General features: G+C 35.7%; 1 protein-coding gene across 1 annotated transcript in view; it reads right to left on the bottom strand.

The window, feature by feature from the left end:
* Nucleotides 1-24,495, bottom strand: part of ap (apterous) — a 53,867-nt gene extending 29,372 nt beyond the window's left edge. Inside the window, exons 1-2 of the mRNA XM_073074767.1 lie at nucleotides 24,370-24,495; nucleotides 881-1,136 (exon numbers count right to left, since the gene is read on the bottom strand). Coding sequence (XP_072930868.1) covers nucleotides 881-963 — 83 coding nt within the window. The 5' untranslated portion in view covers nucleotides 964-1,136; nucleotides 24,370-24,495. The remainder of the gene's footprint in view (nucleotides 1-880; nucleotides 1,137-24,369) is intronic.
* Between the last annotated feature and the right edge of the window lie 590 nt (nucleotides 24,496-25,085).

The following is a 25,085-nucleotide window of genomic DNA, read 5'->3' as shown; positions in this document are numbered from 1 at the left end:
TATTTCAGCTCGAAACATCTATTATTAAAGTACTTTAATTGCCCTATGGCTTTCCAAAAAGCAATATGGAAAATATAATTCTATTTAACCATTTTAAATATTTTTGATAATTTGTTATAAGCCGACACAAAAAATTGAATAACTAAAAACGATATACTGAAAACGTTCGACATAAAACGGTACTAAATTCGTGGCACGTTTTCGAATAAATTGCAGGTCAGCTTTTTCAACACTTTCTCGTTAAAGTTGTGATAGTATAAAATCAAAGGATTTATTGAAAAAAAAGGGGAGGGACATGATATTTCCAGTCAGTTATTTCGACGCCATGCGATGTAAAGCAATAAATGCATTTCAACTGCAAATTGTGTTGCATTTTAGTTCTTAAGTATTACTTGAATTTGAAATTAGGATTGGGTTGCATCGAAAGCCCGTTTAAAGTTAAACATAACAATAACGTTGACGATGGCGATGGAATGTTACAATTCTGTGTTGCACTAATTTGTCTTTGATTTTATTTGTGTAATTTTCCATTGACGTTGACAGATACAGAAGTTGACACAAACAATCACTTCAACCGATCGCAATCGAGCAGATAATGTCAAGTGTTAGTTATGACTTAATTTCGATCTTAATTAAAATGGTGCAACTAATTAATTTGTAACCATGTGACCTATTTATTAATAATAAATATTAATTCATTTTTGTCTCCTACAATTCGAAATTCAACAATTTTTGTGTACCTACATTATGGAATGTCGAACTTTTTACACAAAAAAATGGTTATAATTCATTACTAATGGTTGTAAAGAAGTTAATATTTCACGATGAATTCAGTTTTCGTTTCCAAAATCTTACAGAATTGGGCCGTTGGTCATCTTACCTATCTTGGATCCTTCCCCCGCATCCCGCGCACTCGTCTGGGGTAGCCGGCGACCCCTCCGAGCTCTCTCGTTCCTTCAGCATAGCTTCGCGATTCCTGTCTCCAGGAATGGACTTTTGATCTCAAATAACAAGGTTCAGTTCGCCTTGGGATAGGGTCTCGCCATTTTCGGTTGGGAGAGACATATCTCCTTGGATAGGTATGTTTTTGCTTGATATAATCGAAGCGAGATTCCTTGTTTTCTGGCCTTCGGGACCTGTACAGAAAAAATAGACCTTGAGCAATAATAATGTCGAGATTAAGGGTGGGTTGCATCGAAAGCCCGTTTAAAGTTTGCGTTTACGTTAAGTATAACAGTAACATTGACGATAGCGATGTAATGTAACAATTCTGTGTTGCACCAATTTATTTGTCGTTAACGTCATTTGTGTCACTGTCACCACAATTTTTAGTCAACGTTGGCATATATAGAAGTTGACAAATACAAAACTTTAACCGATGGAAAACGAGTGGTTAATGCATAGATTAGTAAAGATACTTCGCCTCCTTGAAATTGAATGAAGCCACAAACGGCTTATTTTAGTGAGTTCTTTTTTTGAATTCTTGACAAATAAAAACATTTTTAGAGAAAATTTACGAATAAATAACTAATACTGAGTAATTTATATAATGAGTAAATAATTATTTCAAATATTTTAGGGACATTTTAGCACGGAAACGTCGCAAAACTTTTTTACGCAACTATTTCAATTGTCAAAACTGGTTACGTATTCTTGTTAGGAGTGAGTCTTCTTTACTAATCTGTGGGTTAATGGTAAATCTTTGTTATGACCTAATTTTCAACCTTAATTAAAATGGTGCAACTAATATTTTTTTAACCATGGATTTGACGGTTAGTTATGCGTTTGTAAACGTTAAAGTTTCATGATGCAACCCACCCTAAGAGTAAGTATGTATTTTATTTGTAAACAAACCGAGACGGTTAATGATCGATATAGATTCGATTAATAAGCTTAAGTCTTCAAGCTTTTGTAAGTTTTGAACGCCCTTTAACTGTATTGTCTTTAGTAGCTCAAGGGCTTGTTGTTAGATGGCAGCAATTTTCTCAATGGTTTGCGTAATTGACGCAAAAAGAAATCTTCGCTTACTTATTTGCGTTCAATTTATTACGGCTTATACAAATGATTGTTTACTTATGAAAATATAAGTACTTTATATTTATAAGAGGGTTTAGGCAATATTCATTAATGTCATGACGACGAAAGTATGGTTTGCATATAAACATCTGTCATTCTACATCTGCAATACTTATTAAATTGCTTTTTTGCTTTATATTGAAGCAATAAATAAGCCTGTAGTTTATCCAATATTAAGTGGTCAATTAATAACTGCAAAAGACTGGATAAACCAAACAAAACAAGGTGTATTACTTGAAGATTATCACAGGTAAGTACATATAATTTCGCTCCTGGGGATGTCTGGGACTATATCCGATCTTATATTTCAGTATCATAGTTATAAAATAAATCTGTTTTAGAATTGTCGTATGCATCAATGCGGCATCACGTTACATTGTCTATATTGCGGCCGAACGTACCGCCGTGATATCGACTAAGCGTTCTACCGAATGCGTTTGCGGTTTTGGCACTTAATTGCTACATCGAGCGTCAGAAGTAGCTACAACCGGCGCTCAAATTTGAGCGAGTTGTAGCGTTTGATCTATGCATATAGCTTCCGAAATGCAGGTCAATCGCACCGCAAACTAGCATTTGCTAAAGCCCTTACATAAGGTTCAATAAATACCAGTGAATAAGGAATGAACGTCGTGACTTATGTCATCTCTAAACACAATAAAAACGAAACGCAACCCCACCTTCGCTAGGACAATAAAAAGGAAATGACTCCGGCGTAGGTATTTGAATACGCGGCTATAAGTTTTCCACATAAAATGCTATCTCAGGCCTCCTTAGCATATCATTTATTATTCCCTCCGGTACACTGGCACAAATCAGCATCTGTATACAATGGGGCCTGTATAGGATTCTATGGAAGTTTATATTGCGTCGCTCTTTTATTGGGAGAGACAATGGAGCCTGCAGGATGTTTTTGTTTTATAGTCCGGCCAGTCATATTAGCATTTCTGTGAGAAAAAAAGTAAAGCTAGAATTTTTGCACGAAACTATTTATATTATACATAGTTCTTTGTATACATTGTTCGAACTCGTCTGTGAATTAAAAACAATAACATTTATTCACTTATACATTTTATAGTAAACTTAAGACACCTATATTATCGGAAACATTAGATATTAAATCTAGTCCTATTTTACTAAGAATTTATGTATTATTAATTAATTATTATTTTACAGTGCTTAACACTGTTGTTAGTTTGTTACAGGCAGAAATAAGAGTGGCGGTGCCGGTGGTGCCTGGAGTTAAGCCACAAAGTGTTCCATATACATTTAAACCATATTTCTCTATACCTATCACATGCACTCGTATATAAAGCCGATACTAATTAAACCGTATTAATGAAATGGTAGAATTATGCATTCACGTACCATAATTCCACAAAGTATTATCACGAAAATTGTATATTATGATAATATGATTTTAATATATGATTTTTGACGATCCGCGTGGCGGAGCGGTCACCATGCCGGTCTAACGCGCAGAGGGTCCCGGGTTCGACCCCGGCCAGGCAGATTTCTAAATGATGAATTTAGATTTCTGTTTCTGGGTCTGGGTGTTTGTGTATTTGTCTCTATGTGTGTCCATAGCACCCACGATACAATCCTAGTGTGGGGCTGTGAGTGTAGAACGCGTTTTTAATACCGATTACGAAACCATGCAAAACTATACCTAAATATTTGAATATGTTAATACTGTGAAAGAACTTTGTAACATTTCAATTTATTGCAAAACACATTATTATTTTAAGCTTATGCAATGTACAGATATTTCGCAGTATTTAATCAATATATAAATCATGAGGGTAATGATTTGCCAGAGATCAACGCATAGCCGACACCGCTGAATCTAGATACCTGAAATATTACAGGGGAAAAATAGGGGTTGAAAGTCTCTTTTTAAAAATTGACATTTTTAAAGTAAACTGAAAATTTGTATTTGGTTTTTTTGATAGAAATGAAACCTTTTATATTTACGTTTTTGGAAAATCCACCCAAAGGGTAAAATAAGGGTTGAAAGATTTTTTGACAATCGGTCAACTTTGAAACAAACGCAATTAAAATGATGAAAACAAATTAGTGAAAGAAAATAAAATTCGTTTTATTTGAGTCTATAAATTAAAATTTAGTCTCGTGGACGACAGAGTAAGGAATTATCGGCGTTAGCGTTGGTTGACCTCTCAAAACAAAGTTTTCAAAGCTATATGAAGTCTACCAATACGCACTTGGCCAGCGCGGTGGACTATGGCCTAAACCTTCTCATTCTGAGAGGAGACCCGTGCCCAGCAGTGGGACAATAATGAGTTGATGATGATAATGATGAGCTCTCAATACTGTAAACAACTGATAGATCCTATAGTGAGAACTTGAACTTAAACAATGGTGATAGTGCTTATGGGAGCTTGAGGTCGATGACCTCGTGATAAGAGAACAACACCAATGAAGCAGCTCTATCGTATATGATCTGTACTTTTTTAACTTCAGAGTTCAGATATAACAGCGATACCGCGTAATTATATCATGGGAATTCAATAAGAAACTGACATACATTGCCTTTCATAAGTCAAGTTTATTGCCAGTGTTTTTGAACATAATGATTCGTATATTGATGTTATGCGTTGCGGTTTAATAAAACATAGAAATAATTTTTTTGTTATAATTCTTGCGTATTACCCACATATATTTACTATCGACGCGTTGCATCGACTTGGATGGTTGCATTTTATCAATTGAGTATTACAAAGGAAATAAAAGTTCATTAATTTTCATGGAGACTTCGGAGCGAAATAAATATGAAAATACTCTCACGTAGAAAAAACATAAGGCTTGACTTGGCGGAGTTACTACCGTGCCTCCAGATAGATATGTAAAAAAATCATACGTCAAACCGTCTAATACAATTTGTGTTCCACGGATAACATCATGCGAAAACTATTTTTATATATAAAAATAGAGCAAGGAATGTCTGACCAAAACTATATGGGTAAGGCTCCTATAAACATATTGTAATAAAACTAATTCCCGAATTAACTGCCCCACGTCCATTCTAATGACTGTGAAATAGAATCGTAAAGTTACAAGAAATTTTTACAATTTTAATGGTTACACATGAACCATGACCGACTTTTACAACAAACGTAAAACAGTGAGACTATTATAAAAAGTCATTAAATTTAAGTAAATTAAGTAAAATTCCTAAACACAGCCATAAGCAGAGCGATGTTAAACAATTTTAATTGTGGTCAAGGCGGATTTGAAAAAATGCGAACAATTTTATTAATATAATGAAATACGTACCTATAAATCTTGTACTAGGTAGCTTTTTTTTTGGTATTGTAAACGTAGAGCATATTTTTAATATTAGTTGTAAAGAGTATTTCACCTTTTGTGTGTATTTACTATTCAGCATCTTTATAAACGAACCACATACTCGTACAAACCGAATACTTGCTTGATGTGTTTTAGGGTTCCGTACCCAAAGGGTAAAAACGCAACCCTATAACTTCGTTGTCTGGCCGGCTGGCACGGGCTCTATCTATCTATATTAATTATTAAATGACGACAACATTTTAAACTAGATTTTTTATTATAGTTTTTCTTAAATTATTATTATTTCCATGGGGCCCGAACTCTGTCCCGAGGGTGTCCCGGCGTTTCTTATGAAGGCTTCTTGTGAGGCCATAGATTTTTTCCAAACATAAAAACTAATCTATTGTTGCAGATTGTTATGTGGTAGTATCGCGATCGGCTGATTCTCTGAATTTTCAAAGAATTGTTTACATTTTTATAAATGATAAAAAGTTTAGGTTTAAGTTTCGATTACGGCTGAAAACCTAATTTTGGTCAGTCACTAGATATCACAATTTATTTAGAAATGAATTCGACCATCAGGCATTCACATAACGAAAATTATTGTCTTCATTTATTTTAAGCGAATTATTTCATCATTATCACCATTAACCCATCAATGTCCTACTGCTGGGCACAGGTCTCTTCTCAAAATGAGAAGGATTGTGCTCGCCAACCACGCTGGCCGAGTGCGAATTGATAGACTTCACATAACTTTGAAAGATTTTTTTAAAGATTTCTTAGGTATGCACGTTTTGTCACGATGTTTCCTGCACGGTTTAAGCAAGTGATAATCAATCACTAATACGCACATAACACTGAAAAATCAGAGATGCCTGGGATTTCTACCTCGGATCCCTCGATCAAGAGGCCAAGTTTCTTAATCACTAGGCTAGCACTCCTTTTTTTACCTACCTTTTGATTTGATTTTTGATTAAGTCCCGTTCTGTCAACAAAAGATATAAAATGCACTTTATTCATCTGTACCAAAGGACTTATAAAGTATTACTATACTAGTTCTTTCTATTATGGTCAGTTTACTGTATAGTAAGCCGACAACGTTTAGCGGTTAACCGCTTAGGCAAAACAATGGAGCAATTACTATGCTACTATTCACTGGATACATAAATTGGCAATCAAACGGTTTTAACAAAGCACTAAAATCGAGTATTTCTGGTATTAATTTCTAATTTCGCATACATAGCTGTGTTTTCGAATTACATGCAACGTTTATGATAGAGTTGGAAGCGAACACCTGAAGCAGTGGTTGCCTAGGTGTTCAAAGTTCGGCCTCTCACGAGTCCAAGGTTCGAATACCAGGCAAGTACTGACTTGTCCTGATATTGTGTTCGAAGGTGGCAAAACCCACTATGGTTCGACTCATCATCATCATCAACCATGAGAAGGATTAGGCCATAGAGCACCGCGCTAGCCAAGTGCGTATTGGTAGACTTCACATACCTTTAATATATTTTTTTAAATCTCTCAGGTATGCAGGTTTCCTCACGATGTTTTCCTTCACCGTTTGAGAAAGTGATAATTAATTTCTAATACGCACATAAATTTTAAAATCAGATCGCTCGAGAGGCTGTGTTTCTTAACCAGTAGGCTATCACTGCATACCTAACACCTGCATACTAAACACCGAAATACCTGGAGGGATTCCAGTTTAGTCATCAGGGGTAGCGGTGAATCTGTGGTCGATCTCAGACAGGAATCTCAATTTATCTGCCGTTAATTACAAATGTTTATGGGCGGCAGTAACTACTTCCCATCGTGTACCGCATGCTCCTATATCTTTGTATATATATTTCTTATGTACGTGTGGATGTCACTGAACTCCTAAACGACTGGACTGATTTTGATAAAATTTGTTATGTGTGTTCAAGGGGACTTGAGAATGGTTTAGATTCACAATTTAGTCCGTGGGAAAAGGCTTTTTTAATTAATTTTTAATTCGTAAGTAGTTGTTGATTTTGGAATGTTTCACATTGGATTCGACAGACTTCGTTACCATCGCAGTTTCAAATATTAATATTTAACACAACGTTTGCCGGGTCAGCTAGTTATATTAAAAATATGAAATTACAAAATTGAATGGTGCGTTATGTACGACTTTATAGTAACGATTTAGGTACCGACCGCTTAAAATAGGCAAAGCTTGATCCTCACTTGTGAAATAAATCCGCTGCCCGAACGAGCCGGGATTAGCGAGAAGCGATAGGCAAAATTTTTCAACATTGCCCTAAACCTTCTGTTCGATTGTCCGGTCTATCATATTGAGATGGATTTGGCAAAGTCCTCTGCGCTGGAACAAAGCGGTTTTATACTCTCTTCAAAAAGATTTGAATAACGTTGCATTGCAGGTTTCCAAACTAATACGAAAACCTCCACTTTGAGAGATCGAATTTTATATCTTTTATGTTTACAATAGAAAACCGAACGCATGTAAACTGGAATAAGAATAATTCGCCAAGTACGAGCCGTATTGTATAAAATTCAACCGTCTTCCTAGAACGGTTTAACAATTAGATCGCAAAATGCCGAAAACTACCGGTTTGATGTATGGAGACCCCCTTTAATATTGAACTTTATTTTATTTTTAGTATTTGTTGTTATAGCGGCCATCGTTATACATCTTCTGTAAATTGTAACAGTAATAAATTGCATGTGTCTATCTATTACGGTGCCGGAGATATAGCCCTGTGACAGACAGACAGACAGCGAAGTCTTAGTAAATAGGGTTCCGTTTTTGCCCTTTGGGTACGGAACCCTAAAAATTTACCTACGCAGCTATTACGTTACGTTGTTAGCGTAATCGTGTGCAATGAAAATAGAGCAAAACGGAAACTCAAGGGACGCTCCAATAAATCGCTACTGTGAAAACGTACTAACAGATTACGCCGACTTTAACAATAAAAGATACTTCCAGAACCCCGAGACTGTCGGCAAAAGATCCAGAGGGAAGAAAACAACTTTTCCTGAAAGTTTTAAAAGTCGCTTGCGTTACTATTTTTCCTTTTTGTTAAGAACACCGCGCTTTGTAGAGTTGGAGATACAGTTGTGAACTTAGACGGTAGATGGCGGTAGTAAGTTCGCGACTCAAATTGGAAATTTATTTTGTACTAGTTTTTGCCCGCGGCTTCGCCGTTTAAAAGAAAATACTATAACATACTAACATACATAAAACTGAAAATTCGTTCCTTCAACTTTGCTAAAGATCATCACTTGATCAAATGCAAAGTTTACGATTCAATCCTTACTAATATCGATTTTTTGGCCCAAAAGATCGATTCTCCGATAAATCGATCTTAGATCGCCATCCCTAGTTCCCGTGGGATTTCCGGGATAAAAACTATCTTAGTCCTTTCTTGGGTCTCACACTATCTTTGTACAAAATTTCATTAAAATCGGTTCAGTGGCTTAGGCGTGAAGAAAAGACAACCAGACAGACAGACAGATAGACAGAGTTACTTTCGGATTTATAATATTAGTAAGGATTTCTACATATAGTGACTTCGATTTGACTGATAAATATGGCACGTTTCTACCAAAAAAACGAATAAAATGCTACAATGAGGTGTCCGAATTTTAATAGGCCTTAAAAATCCCACTATTTGTAAAGATTAACATTAAGCATAAATATATAATAAGGCTTAGTTCTTACTCGCCTCTGATTACTAAGCCTTAGCAAGGCTTAGTAATCAGAAATATCTAAAATTAATATGAAACACGAAAAGCATCATCAAAATTCAATAATCGTTAGTCACTCATTGAAAATAATCTATGTTTTTTATATTATAGGAGTAGCAAACGAGCATACAGTCCACCTGATGGAAGTGGCTACTGCTATCCATGGACATCTATAATCAACCCCAGATAAGATTAGATATTCCTACCTGAGGTCGGCCACAGATGCGCTGCTACCCCTGAGGACTAAGCTCGAACGCCTCGGAAAAGTATGTCTCCCTTACCATACCCTTCAAACCAGAATACAGCAGCGCTTAACACTGCTGTTAGAAATAAGTGTGGCGGTAGTGACGCCGGAGTCGAACCACAAAGTGTTCCTACACCTTCAATGTAGGAACTACAACCACAATGTCATCCTCACATAGCCAACCACGAAACCAAATGTACAGAAATATGACAATAGGAACCTCCACACTCTGCCTTTCGTCCATTTATCTATCAACTGTTGCATTTTCTTATAAGTAAAATACATAATACATTAGAATCTCCGGCATCTCTTCAACTGACTCGCGATATGGAAATTCTAAAATTTTCTATTTGTTTCATTCCGTTGCAATCAGCTTACCAAGAAGTTGTATTCAAGTTCCTAGTTACGTAAAGGAAAACGAAGAATTCTATGTTGCTGTAAAAAATAACACTGTAATTAAGCAATTTTTCAACAGTTCAAACTTTTAATTAGAGAATTTCTTTAAAATCTCAACCCAGTGGGTGTTTTGTTATTTGTATTGCGTAAAAATATATCCTGTATCGCTACTAATTTAGACGAATTTAACAATACCGCATATGTTTAAACGCGTTAAGCCGTTTGGGCTGCAGGACGTCCAAAAAATGAGAAATACATACATACATAAATACATACATACAAACATACATACAAACACACATACAAACATACATACATACATACCTGCATACGCCGGTAAAAACACCGTCCGCAAGTACATAAAAAGAACCCAATCTTATACGATATATAAAGCCAAAGACATGTAGATAAAAAATTCATAAACTATTATCAAACCACAAATCAAGTCTATGGCCTATATTTAGTCTACGAAACCTATGCATACAGTTTAGATATCATTTTAGGGTTCCTTACCCAAAAGGTAAATACTGAACCTAATTACTAAACCTCCGCTGTCTGTCCATCAGTCACAGGGTTCTATCTCCTGAACTATTATAGATAGACCTAGAAAGTTTTACAGAATACGTCTAAGGGTAGACGCTATAAAAACAAATACTAAAAATAAAAAAAGTTGAACAAGTATAAACGGGGACTCGCCTTATAAGAAACCGCTATTTATCGACGTTTTTTGCTTTATTTATTGAACCGTAATAGGTAAACAGATCAAATTTTCACAATGCATTTACTTCATTTCTTATGAAATTTTCGATGATACGGAACCCTTCGGGTGCGATCGACTTGCACTTGGTCAATTATTCTTATATTTTTTCGGCGATGCAGTTTATTATTCGGTTTTAATTAAAAACAGACTATAAATAATAGTACGTCGGTATAATTTACAGCTCGATTAGAATGCGTGACGGACAGACGGCTCCTAATTAAATTCTTTCAGTGAGCATTCCCTCGAGGAACTACACGCTCAGTTGAATTTTTGAAGGAAAGACTCTGTTATTAAAATCTATTACACTACCCGCGTTACACGTTACGGATTAGAAGTTAATAAAGCCAAGTGCGAGTCGAAACCGCACACAGAGGGTACCGTACCACCGAATTTTAATTTGTATTTTTTATTTATAGTATTTGTTATCATACTGAAAATTTGAACTGTATACTTATTACAGTTTAACAAATAAAGCGAAACACGCCGAAAAATACCAGGTTCATGAATGGCGACCCTTATTTAATTTTGAAGATTTTATGTACGTATTCAGTGAAAATTATAAAAAAAAAAACTATATATAACGGTTTCAGAGATAGAGCCATGTGACAGAAGGATTGACGGACAGAATGACAGACAGCGGCTTAGTAATGGGGTTCGGTTTTCACCCTTTGAGTACGGGACCCTAAAAACTGTTCAGTTTGTGTAACTTGCAACAGTACAAGTTCCCCTTCCTATTTAGGAATACAACCTGTAATTTAGGTTAATTCGTAGATCATGGAACGTTAACAAATTGAATGTTCATAAGGTCAGAGTCAGTTTTTATTTAATTTATTTAATTAATTACGAGTAACATTGTTTTATAAAGAACTATTCTGGTTTGATAAGAACTTTACGTGGTACATAGATAACCGAATACAGTAGTGTCTATGGGTAATCACTGTTACTGTAAGGAAAAAAATCTAATGTGGCCCTACCTTTAGTATGAGTTTTAAAAAAATGTCTGTTTTTGTTTACGTTTTTCCAATCACTTTACATTACGCCAGGGGTTGATTGGAAATGTATGGGCAATTATGTAAACAAAATCAAAAACAGTCATTTTTGAAAAATCGTAAAAACTCATACTAAGGGTAGTGATATGCTTTCAATGTAAGTACACAAGTCTGCTAAATATTTTTAATTATACAAACAACTTTCATCTTACTTACGTTCATATAATGTTAGTAAAAACTCGCATATACGAATCCCTTATCTTTATATTTATATGTGTTGATTTATATGTGTTGCAACACATGTAAATCTCCAAATCTCTATCATTCCGTTAAGCCACAGTTGTCTACATAAGAGAGGTTTAGATCATTAGATCTAAACTGACCAAGTGCGAATTACTAGACGTCACACACTATAGTAGTGATAGCCTAGTGGTTAAGAAACTCAGCCTCACAATCAAGGGGTCCGAGGTTTAAATCCACGCACCTCTGATTGTTTAATGTTATGTGCGTGTTAGAAATTAATTATCACTTGCCGCGTTCTGGTTTGAAGAGTGTGGTAAGGGAGACATACTTTTCCGAGGCGTTCCAGCTTAGTCCTCTGGAGTAGCAGTGCATCTGTGACCGATCTCAGGTAGGAATATCCAATCCTATCACATTTCGTTGCCTAAAGCATATTTTACAAGACAGATAATATTTTTTTAATATAAAATACATAAGTTAAAATAAATTCCCATTTAAATCTTTCTGAATGGGAATCTGTGAATGTTATTGAATGTTAATGAAAGTTTAAGTAACAGTGACTTAGATACAAGTTTTATTTACATCAACGTAAAATGCTCTGCTTTTCCGAGACCTATTAACCTCCTACGCTTCTGTTCCGAGAAAGGGTTTTTATTTGTAGTATTTACTACGAGGAGTACTCCATTAAATAAAACGAAGCTACGAATATTCTGAACACAATTTGAATACTAAAACATATTAATGAAATGGATTCTTATGAAGTCAATTGATTGATATGTATAAAACCACCCGTAGAAAAAAATACATCTATGAAAAAGATGGGCAAAATATTTTTAACGAAATGCACTTTATATTTTTAAAATATTTTTTTATAAAAGTTGCAAATATCCATGCAATCTTGAGAATAGTGGTCACTGCCGCCCATGGACATCTGTAATCAACTCCAAATATTAGTGGGGTTTCACCACAGGCTGCTTACAGATGCGTAGATACTCTTGTGGACTTAGAAGGTCGCGTCAAATGTAAGACAACACCCATACCTCGTCGAGAAAAAGCAAAAATTACTTCATCCTTACTAATATTATAAATCCGAAAGTAACTCTGTCTGTCCGTCTGTATGTCTCTTCTTCACGCCTAAACCACTGAACCGATTTTAATGAAATTTTGTACAAAGATAGTTTGAGACCCGAAAAAGGACATAGGATAGTTTTCATCCCGGAAATCCCACGGAAACTAGGGATGGCGATCTAAGATCGATTAATCGGAGAATCGATCTTTTGCACCAAAAAGTCAATTATTTTAATCGATGTTAGTAAGGATTGAATAGTAAACTATGCATTTGATCAAGTGATGATCTTTAGCAAAGTTGTTGTCCATGAGCCCACCAAGGTTTCAGAGTTTGTACGACCAATATTCGCCAGATGGTATCACTGTCATTACAATGAAGGTACGAATTTTCAGTTTTATGTATGTTAGTATGTCATATTATTTCGTTTTAAACGCGGGCGAAGCCGCGGGCAAAAACTAGTTGATAAATAAGTGTGTGTGATAGTAGTTGTGATATCTCCCATTAGTATGGGAGATATCACGGAGATATCAGATAGTAGTAAAACTAGTCATCTATCAATGTTTAAATAAAATTTAATATGCATAAAAAATATTCTGTACATGTCCTAATTGTATGGGGCAATCTAAGAACCTCGTAAGTAGTTAGTGCCTCGTAGTACTTGTAGGAGTCGTATAGTTCGGTTGTATTGGGGTTTCTATAAGCCATTGAGGCCACTTGACCTCAAGTAGACTGCCATGACCTTACAATACAATTAGGTACATTATTTACGTAAAAAATATATAAAAAATGCTAACTTATATATGTACCAACCTACATATTATTATACCCAAAAAAATCATAACATCTAAAATTTGGACACAAAAACCTTTATTGTTAATACGTTTTGATGGTTATAAAACGCTTAAAACACTTTGATTTTTTCCATAACAGCGAGAAATACCAGCTTTTATAGGCTTACTTTATCTAATCGTAAACAAAATAACTTCCAACGTTTTATCAACTATTGCGTTTATTAACCACAGACTGTAAATAGTTTTATGGCGGTTGTTAGTTTTGATAAGGGTGTTTTAAAAGCTAAGGTTTTAAAATTGGGAGCAATAAAGCTAAGTATTTATTGTTGCTGATTGTACGGATCCCAATTGATAGCTGTTTTAACATTCCGTGTTATAATGACTTCACGCGAAAATTATTCTTGTTAAGTATGTCGAGCGGTCTAGTTTTTAGGGTTCCGTTCCGAAATGGGAAAAACGGAACCCTATTACAAAGTCTATCCGTGTATCCGTCTGTCACAGTATCAAGTAACTGTACAGACATACTAGATTTTTTTACAGAGCGTGTGTATTACTGTCCGCTAGAACAACAAATATTAAAAATAAAAAATCTTGAAAATAAACGGGAGTCGCCATATACGAAGCCGTCATTTTCGGCGTTTTTCGCTTTATCTGTTAAGTAGTTATAGGAACACATTTCAAAATTTCACGATGTATTTACTTCTATGGCTACTATGATAACAAATACAATACAACATGATACAAACAACATGATACAATACAATATGATAACAAATACATAAAATAATTGAAAATTAGGTGGTATGAATAACTTGTTGTTATTGAAGTAGCAAATGTCATGCAGTCTATCTCATGTTAAGTAACCACAGTCGGCCGTAACCTGTAATCAACTTCAGATAGGATGAGTGTTACCTGAAGTCATAAATACTGCTATCGAGGACTAAGTTGGGAAGTCGCGTATAAGGGATATTCTCAGACTCCTTGACTTTTAGGGTATCATCTTTCTAACCAAAAAAATACGATAGAAGTAGAAATAGGCAGAAATAGAACGACTTGTCTTCAAGGGCTTCAAGAACGGCTCTACCATTTTTTTATTCGCACAATTTTTAAATTTAAAACATAATAGAAAGGGCTTTATTTTATTTAAGTTAGCCATTCCCGTTCATAATATTGCAAACTTTTCTAGTCGAGAGCCACTCAAATTTAATATAAATAAAAATCAAAGAACAAAATTTTATTAAAAGTTACCCGGTAACTTTCCTTTTTAACATCGAATACGAACGAGCATGCAATCCAACTTGGTAAGTGCTACGTCCATGGATATCTATAATAAACCTCAGATGTAACTAAAACAAGACTAAAAAAAATCAATGCCTCAGATGTAACTAAAAAAAAGACTAAAAAAGACATTAAAGGTGATAGAACCCTTCGTGGTTCGACTCCGGCGGCACTCCACACCTATTTCTGCCACATTTTGCAAAAAAAATATACCCTCTATATTATTCCACTATCTGATAGTGTCGCTTATAAGGATCAAATTCTGGGAAGTAATGTTATGTGACAATGTTGTGTGTATTTTTTTTTTCAAAATGAACTCGTTCGATTCCCGGCTTGGGAAAAAGATATTTTAAAAAACGAATGATGCAGTTTTAGTTTTCATCAAAATCGGCCTAGTAACTCCTTTCAGCATTTTTCGCTAATCCTTATAGTTTCGGATTTGGCCCTGAAGGCCTATTTCAAAAATTCACCCTGTATAGTAAGCCTCAGATGTAACTAAAAAAAGACACTTCCTACACTCACAACTCCACTTGAATTTCTGTGTCGTGGGTGCAGTTGACATGCACACATAGACAAATACACAAACACCCAGACTCAAAACGGGAATCTAAATTCATCGTTCTTATCTGTCTGGCCGAAGATCGAACCCGGGCCTCTGCGCGTCAGACCGGTATGGCGACTGCTTTACCACGCGGATCGTCAAAAAATAGATAAATAAAATATAATAGAGAAAATGTAGAAGAGAATAAAGCAAATGGAAAATAAAGTCTTAACTGAGATTAGCTACAGACACATTGTTATCCCTGAGGTCTAAGAAGGAACGCCTCGGATGAGTATCCCTTAACCCTTCAAACCGAAACACATCAACGCTTAATAATACTGCTATCAGTACCCTTAGTATGTAATTAGTTGTAGTTTTAACGTTTTCACAAAAAATACTACGTTTTTGTTATTGTTGTTGTTGTTGTTTTGTTGCTTTTGTTGTTAAATTATGTTCCCATAAATTTCCCATCAGCTCCGATGCAATCCGCTAGGGGCGCTGATTGGAAATGTATGGGCAAATACGGCAACAAATACCAAAATAGTCATTTTTGTAAAATAGTAAAAACTCATACTAAGCGTACAGGTCTGAATAGGACTGATGCTAGTGCCTCTTGTCGAGGCAGGCAGGGTTCTATCACCTTTAACTTTACTAAATATATCCTCATACTTAATACTAAATCATATTACTAATACTACTCATACTAGTAAAGGAATTTACTACAATTTGCTAACTTATCGGAGACAGAACCTGTGTTCTATTTGGAATTGGTTACAGATGGCCATGGGCGATAGAATCCCATTAACGGTTATCCTCGTTATAACTCAATAGGTTTGGTTATTTTTATAACTATTACTTGTTATTATTTCCACCATTATGTTTTCTTTTAAACAACATACACACTTGGGTATTTCAGACGACTAATATATGATACTAGCTGACCCGGCAAAGGTTGTGTTGCCATATAAATAAAAAAATGTTAATGGTGAACAACCCTTATCACTTAGGGGTAAGAAAAAGAAAGCCGATTTTTAGACCTACTGAATATGCATATAAAATTTGGTGAAAAACGGTAAAGCCGTTTCGGAGGAGTACGGTAACTAACATAGTGACACGAGAATTTTATCTATAAGATATATACCTAATTTTTTAAATCAATCCAGGCATTTGGAAGATTCGAAATAGTAAAGAAATTTACAAACATACACCCGCGAAAAACCCCTTCCTTGCTAGCCGGGAAAAAATATATAGATTACAGGTTATTGATCGTTTATAAACGATCTACGATACTACGAACTAATAATCCTTGTTTGCTCAACCCACGTGAATCGTAGGAAACTGATATAGTAAAGGAAAAAACGTACCCACGCAAGAAAGGCTCAGAGGGCTCAACCCTGATATCCTATTACGCTGGTTACGATGATCCTATAGGTAACACAGTTACTATTTTTCGCACAACACCACACAGTATTTCAACAACACGACACCACGGATAGAATTAGAATGAACAATATTAAACTGCAACGCAATCAACTCGCGAATGAGGGTGGGAAAAACGTACGCGACCCTTTGGGCGGAATCCCTCGCAGCCTCCCTGTCCCTACGCCACTCCCTTCGAAATGCGAATCCACACAATTCGTAAGAAGACTTAGGGTCTCGTGCGTTCAGAAGGGTGAAACCCCGAAAAGGGCACGACTTCGCATCCGCTACGTTCTTCTCAAAAATCTATAAAATTGCAAAGACTCTGTACCCTTACCATGAGGTTTTACGTTTTGAAAAATACGACTGTTTTGGTATTTGTTTACGTATTGGCCCATACTATTTCCAAGTTCTTACATAATCCGCTAGAGGCGTTGATTTGAAATTATATGGGCAAAAACGTAAACAAATACCAAAACAGTCATATTTGTCAAAACGTAAAAACTCATACTAAGGGTACAGGTTTGAATAGGGCTGATGCTTGTGCCTCTTGTCGAGGCAGGCAGGGTTCTATCACCTTTACTAACTTTACTATTTTACAAAAAAAATATCCTCATACTTAATATTAAATCATATTACTAATACTACTCTGGTAAGGGTACTGGATACGAGCGACACGGACGAATTTGAAATATGTAAACGTTATTTCTAAGACCAACAATTTCCTTAGAATGCTTTCTTCACACGTGTCTGTATTTTATTTACAGTTGTAAAAAGTCTTTAGAACGTATAGATATTTCTTGACTTTTAAAATTGAGGAAGAACTTATTTTATAAACCACTTTTTAAAATTTAATTGCGTCGTTGGGTCTTGGAGTAAAATACTTTCGTGAGAATAAGTTTCCGCGAAGTAAATCATAATAACGTTGAAAAAGCAAAATGTTGTTGTTAGAAAATGTATTTAAACTTTATTTTAACCTTCATTTTGCAGTACTGCTAATATTAAACATTGTCATTGTCAATAGGAGTTATTTAGATGATGACAGGAGGGATGAAAAATATTTTTTTTTATAAAAATAGAAAATGAATAATCATTCATATTATCGAATTAAAATTAATTAGTAGTTGTTTGGTTGTTACGCGATTATACAAACAGCCGAACGGATTCGCATAACATTTGGTCCTGAATAGTTTATAACCTGGATTGAAATATGATGTGTAACAAAACCTGTTTATTTACTAAGAACATATTTTTACACCAATTCCAAATACCATATCACGCAACCGAAGTCGCGCTGTTCTGTACTGTATAAGTCAAATCTTGGTAAGCCCACAGCTTTTGAAGGTGGTAGAACCCTTTGTGATTCGACTCCGGCAGCACCACCGCCACACCTATTTCTGCCTAATAACAGCAGTGTTAGGCGCTGCTGTGTTCCGTTTTGAAGGGTGTGGTAAGGGAGACATACTTTTCCGAGGCGTTCCAACTTAGTCCTCAAGGGTAGTGGCGCATCTGTGGCCGACCTTAGGTAGGAATATCTAATCCTATCTGGGGTTGATTACAGATGTCCATGGACGACAATAGCCACTTACCATCAGGTGGACTGCATGCTCGTCTGCTACTCCTATATTATAAAAAAAGATGGACATTCGCGCATTTATTTTATAATATTGCAGTAGCAAGCAAGCATGCAGTCCACTTGATGGCAAGTAGCTACTGCTGTCAGAGAGGATTAGATAATCATACCTGAGGTCGGCAACAGTTGCGCCGCTATCCCTGAGGAATAAGCTGGAACGCCTCGGAAAAGTATACCTCCCTTACCACACCCTTCAAACCATAACAAAGCAGTGCTTAACACTGATAGGTGTGGCTGTGGTGCCGCCGGAGTCGAACCACCAGCTTCAAATCTTCCACCAATAGCTTAAGGTATAACTCGATAGAACGCAATGTAATGCCGATCACTCACATTGGAGCCAAAGAGGCGACGGTTAATTCTATAGATAGGTATTAGACATCAAATTTGCTATACCTGAATCAATAGCTTAAGGTATAGCTCGTTAGTACGTAATATAATGCCAATCACTCACATTGGAAGCGATGAGGCTACGGTTAATTCTATAGATAGATATTGGAAATTGAATTATCGTTGTTCTCCGCTTATACCGGAATATATCGGTTACATTCGGGTATATTATCGAATTGCGGCAAATTTGATACGTGATTATTAATTCCGGAATTTATGGCTCCGTAGTCGATATCACAATCAGAGTATTCAGGTTGGTTTCATCAGGCATTGTCCGTTATATGATTGGTATTCAATGATAAATAAAATATTTACTGCATAATTGGAGGAACAAATTAGTGGTTCGAATCCGGAGACATCACCAGCAAACCTATTTCTGCTTTATAACAGTACTCTGCTGTTTTGGCTTGAAGATTAGAGTAAGGTTGAGACATTTTTACAAGGTTTTTTTTTTAATATAAGAGTAGATAGAACCCTTTGTGGTTCGACTCCGGCGGTACATCCGCCACACCTATTTCTACCCAATAACAGCAGTGTTAGGCGCTGCTGTTTTCCGGTTTGAAGGGTGTGGTAAGGGAGACAGACTTCCGAGGCGTTCCAGCTTAGTCCTCAGGGGTAGCGGCGCATTTGTGGCCGACCTCAGGTAGGAATATCTAATCCTATCTGGGGTTGATTACAGTTGTCCATGGGCGGCAGTAGCCACTTACCATCAGGTGGACTGTAAGCTCGTGTGCTACTCCTATATTACAAAAAAAATGTTACAACTTAGTCCCAGGGGTAGCAAGGCATCTGTGTCCGACATCAGATAAATAACTATCTAATTAAGTGTAAGATATGCATGGGCGACATTTGCCGCTTAACATCATATGGGCTGCATTCTCGTTTGCGACTTTCTAATACTCGTATAAAAAAAATATCGAATATAAAGAATACATACGAGTATTTATAAATATGAATAAGTATGCAGTTCCATCGTAAACGTTTTTAAGCTTCTTAATTGTTCAAATGTCCTCTATATGGGTACGGAACAAACGTTAACAAACACCTAAAAAGGTTAATAATGTTTATAAACATTAATAAAATGTTGTATCTTTAAACAGACGAATTATATTTCTTTTAATATACAATCCACAGTTTAGATACGAAATATAACAATGAACCTGCGGAAGCTTATTCTGAATTCTATTGTTGAAATGTAAGCATAAAATAGAAACCATTCAAATAATGTTTCGATCGCCGTCTGCTACTAATTAGCTACAACCGCGTGTAGCATAGTAGCTACAAAATAGTGGACGGACATTATCGAAATAAATCCTACAGGATTTCATACAGACGAATTATATTTCTCTTAAGATACAATCGACAGTTCAGATACGAAAAATAACAATGAACCTGCGGAAGCTTATTCTGAATTCTATTGTTGAAATGTAAGCATTAAATAGAAACCGTTCAAATAATGTTTCGATCGCCGTCTGCTACTACTTCGCTACAACCGCGTGTAGCATAGTACCTACAAAACAGTGGACGGACTTTCTCGCTACTCCGTCAGAATTTAATTTTAACCTCTTAATTATTCGAATTGTTCTGCGTAACCTACACATTTTGTTTTGGTCTGTACCCTTAGTATGAATTTTTTACGTTTTTACAAAAAATACTGTTATTATATTTGTTTACGTATTCGCCTTACATTTCCAATCAGTTCAGATACAGTCCGGTAGTCCGCTAGGGGCGCTGATTGGAACTATATGGGCAAATACGTAACAAATACAAAACATATCAATGATTAACATTAAAATGTTTTGTAACATTAACATGTAATTTGGCAACTATCGCCTTCTTTCTATGAATCGGCTCTGGAGAAATCATAACTCGGCGGCTAGAAGGCTAGAACATTTTATTGGGCCAAAAAAAGGCTTGTAACAATCTACCTATCTGTCCTAGTCCATCTGACAGGATATATGAGATTATTACTCGTATCATCTCCATATTTTTCTTGTTTTTCAAAATTCGGTCTTCAATTCATTTTTTCACAATAAATGTCGCTTTATTTGATTCCGACTGTACTTTCCGGAAAATGTGTAAACGTTCTACATTTTAAAAGTCCAGTACATGTAACCGGTAAATCAAAACCGTTTCACCCTACGGTAAACCGTACACCATTCATTTACTTTGCAGCGCAAAGCTTTCAAGGCGAGGAGTCTACGATCTTTCATACCAAACGCGAATTCATAAGGCGGCCATTGCAAAACAGGCCCATTCATACATTCATTCATACTAGTGATGTGCAACTAATTATCAGAAGCGTTAACGCGTACGAGAAACCTTAACACGCGCAATTAGACCGCTAGGGTGACCACAGTTAAGATCTAGATATAAACATTTACGAGACATGCTTGTTTTAGTATCTTTTACTCACGAATAACTTTACAATTTCGTTTCGTGTTGTGTAAATAAAATTCATAGGAAAAATTTTTGTACCCTACATTAAATAAATCAATTAGACAATTGTTATTTAAAGTCGTATCAATTCAATACCTGATTTATACATATTATTAGTAGAGTCCGTGCCAACTTCTAGTTCGCTCTGAATATAGAAGAGTCTCGTAGCAACAGCAAATTTTACATATTAGGGATAAAGACAGCGCGGGAGGGAGAATAAGCTTGTAGTTGTGTTCGACCGCATTGGCTCTCTGACTACACCTGCGCGCAACAATTTCAGAGTGGACTAGAAGTTTGGTGCGGACTATACTTGAGATATATTAGGACAGTCTTTTGGTAAACAGACCGATGGCTTCCCTGTAACCAATGGACACGTATCTACAAGTGGCGTACATTGTAATTAACGAGCTCGTGAGTGCTCTGAAATCGCACTATATCCAGTTTCGCAGAACGAGCTGCGTAACTCTGCATTGCATTAACTGTATCGTTTGTACACTGTGGTAAACTCGTAGGCATGTAGTAAGGTAAGCTGAGCTACCGTTTAGCTCAATAGGTTCAGAAATCACGATCACTAAGGCAGAGGACATGGAACGGAGCGGAGCGGGCTGGCACAGTGTTTTGCAATTTACTTAAGTATGTTTCATATCCGCTCGTTCGCACGTAGTAAGTATTTGAGCCATTTAGTTCTACACGTTAAGAAATCACGATTAATAAGGCCGAGGTTATGAAGCGGAGCGGAGCGGAGTGAGGGTGTAGCTATTTGTTTAAGAATGTTTCATACCCGCTCATTTCTAACAATGTAGCACGTAGTAAGTTGAGCTGCCGTTTAGTTCTACACGTTAAGAAATCACGATTAATAAGGCCGAGGTTATGAAGCGGAGCGGAGCGGAGTGAACTTGTAGAGATTTGTTTAAGTTGGTCCGAAATTACGTATCACGCGTAAAGGAGCGGCCTTTCTTATATCATAACACGTTAGTTATAGTTAATTAGTTTAGTTCTATAGATTCAGAAATTAATTCAGATTCAATTCCCTTCTGACGCTTTTAATGTATTTTTAACTTAACTTTTTTTAACTCCTTTCAGCCTTTCGCTAATCAGTGTAGTATGGGCTTTCTCCTAAAAAGTCCTGTATATTTAAGTACTAATATCCCACCCACTATCTTTATACAACGTAGTACAACTCCGCTTCGCAACGCCCACGCGTCTTTGTAAACTTTAAGAAAAGTTTCGAAGGCCAAAACTATTCTGAAGTAACCTACATAACTACAAAGGTTTTAAGGATCGTAAGGATTTTAAGCGTGTTTCTATATTTAAAACATTTCTTAGAGTCAAGTAAGACGCGTGATGTTTTCAAACGCGAAATTTATCTGAAATTAAGTCTTACATTGGTTCTAATGTTTAACGATCTTGTAACTAAGTATGTAAAATATAAGGTTTACATAAAATGGAATACCTTAATTCTAAACTATCTTTTATTTGAAATACCTATCTATGGTTAGCTTTATAATCGATTAATAAATTATTTTACATGGTACAGAAAAATCTACACATCCCTAACAGCACTTTCATACACATATAGCTAAGCGACAACAGGTATGCAAGCTAATTTAATGTTTTATTCTAGTATGTGCGTATGTAGGTATGTAGTGCAGGTCATAAATATTTTTCATGCCAGTTACAACATTTAACTGACAATTGTTCAAAACTAATGTCTTTATTTTTAATGTAACTAAAGTATATAGTCTATCAATCAAGAAACAATTCTGTAATAAATACGTGCAAACGGATTTCAAGCGTATGAGCAACCTATAGGTATTGGGTACATCACTAGCATACCTGCGTACAAGGGCAGTTTGAAAAGCCGTATTTTATACCCAAATATTTTATGCCCTTTTTAGAAATTCCTGTGATCAATGTTAAATAGACAAAAATAAAAATTAAATACTACGTAAAAACTTTTTTTGAGAAATCTCTGGGATAATTATTACAGTATTTTACTGCGAACTCCAAATATCTAAGTTACGTAAGCACATACGTTAAGATTTTTTATAATTAAAAAAGCTAAATATGCAAATATAATTTAATGCAAATAAAATATAAAATAATTTTAAGCAGCTTTAAATCTATATTATTAGGACACATCGGCTATATCTCTAATAATAACGTGGGTACATCACTAGCACACCTGTTCTAACAGCCACAAATAAATATTTATTTTAATCACCATAAGCCCAAATTTATATTTATTTCCATCCTCCATAAAAAAAGTCCTGTTTTGATTCATTGAATATGTATAATGTTATATTTTTTTTTTGTTTAAGAACTCCACAATACACTTATAATTGAGAATGTCTTGAATGACACTTTATTATGATCGCCATATTAGGTATCGTAGAGGATGGTAGAGGTAACAGTAATAAAATGTTTGCACATTGACGTAACAATGTGGATTAAAATTGACTTTTATCTAAAATATTTTCAAACTACATACATTGTCTGTGTACAATAAAAAATATCCCCCAAACGTCTAAAAATGGCATTTTTTTCATACTTCACTCTAGTAGAGCTAATATGGCAGAGCTCACATTTATTGATTCATATTATATCAAGCTATTTTACTGTTAAAATAATTTACTGTAAGTGTTTCACAAAAAAATCATTGATATATTTTATTTAAGTACAGTCAGTTGGTTAAATATTCCCACTAAAGTTTGTGTAGTTAGCGCCAAGTTCAAAGAAAAAACAACTTTATTGCCGCGCGCGGCATATATTTTATTGCAAGAACACATTAAAAAGCAACGCTAAAAATAACATCTACAACACGACACAACAACCAACTTACTCCACTTTAAAGTTGCCACCACTTTGAGAACGTTTACGTGTCAAACTTTAACTACTGCGAATGCCTGCAGTAAGTAAAGTTACAAGTTTGTTTATATCTAGTAAGTTACATGCGACGTGAATACTTTTGAAATGTAAGGGCGATAAATTGAACGGGGACCCGCAGACACAAGCACGCTGGGCTCTCGACGAGTTAACATCCACGTTTTAAAATATCATAATTAAATTTACCTCCTAATTCGCAGCGCGAACTGGCAACGTCGCGTAGCGGCAAAATTCACCGCCAAACAGTTACAATACGCATTCAGCTGTTCGAAAATTGAACGCGGCACTGTTCGAGACCGGCAGACATCTGAGGGACGAAGCGATGCTGCGACGTTGCCACGCCTCCGCTCCCCGCACACCAATCATGTCGCTCAATTCGTCGAATGCGGTTACAAACTCGAACTCTACTCGGGTGTTCTTGTCCTTTTCTACTAATCGAAATATGGTTTATAGCAAGCGAGATGACGTGATTACGTGCTGTTGGGCCATGTATCGTGTTCAAATAGAACCGCCATGCAACTTTGTCGTATGTGTTCTTTGATGGTTAAGCGATTGTACACTTTGTATTTGAATCGTAAGACCCTTATTGAATGTTAACAGAAAGTTTCAAAGTTTTGAGTTTACTTTTCGAAACAAAGTTAGAGTAAATAGATCGTCTTCGATTTGCGATCGCTTATCGATAACTTAATCTTTACTTAATATGATTTACTGTGGAGTAACTTCAAGTTAGTTCTGATAGTGTCAGTTTGCGAAATATAGTATCTACCGGTTCATTTAACATTGATTTTGCGATACCGGTAAATTTAAATGTAGCTAAGAACTAAGTGGGTTAAGTTAAATACACTTTTTTAGAGGTATTTTTTTTTAGTTAATTATATACATTTACAAGATTAAGGTGAATA

The sequence above is a fragment of the Epargyreus clarus genome, unplaced genomic scaffold (assembly GCF_041222505.1).
Source record: "Epargyreus clarus isolate Ecla_fem2 unplaced genomic scaffold, WU_Ecla_fem_2.2 ptg000007l, whole genome shotgun sequence".
NCBI lineage: Eukaryota > Metazoa > Arthropoda > Insecta > Lepidoptera > Hesperiidae > Epargyreus > Epargyreus clarus.
Note: the sequence above shows the minus strand (reverse complement) of the source record. Positions and strands in the feature narration are given on the sequence as shown.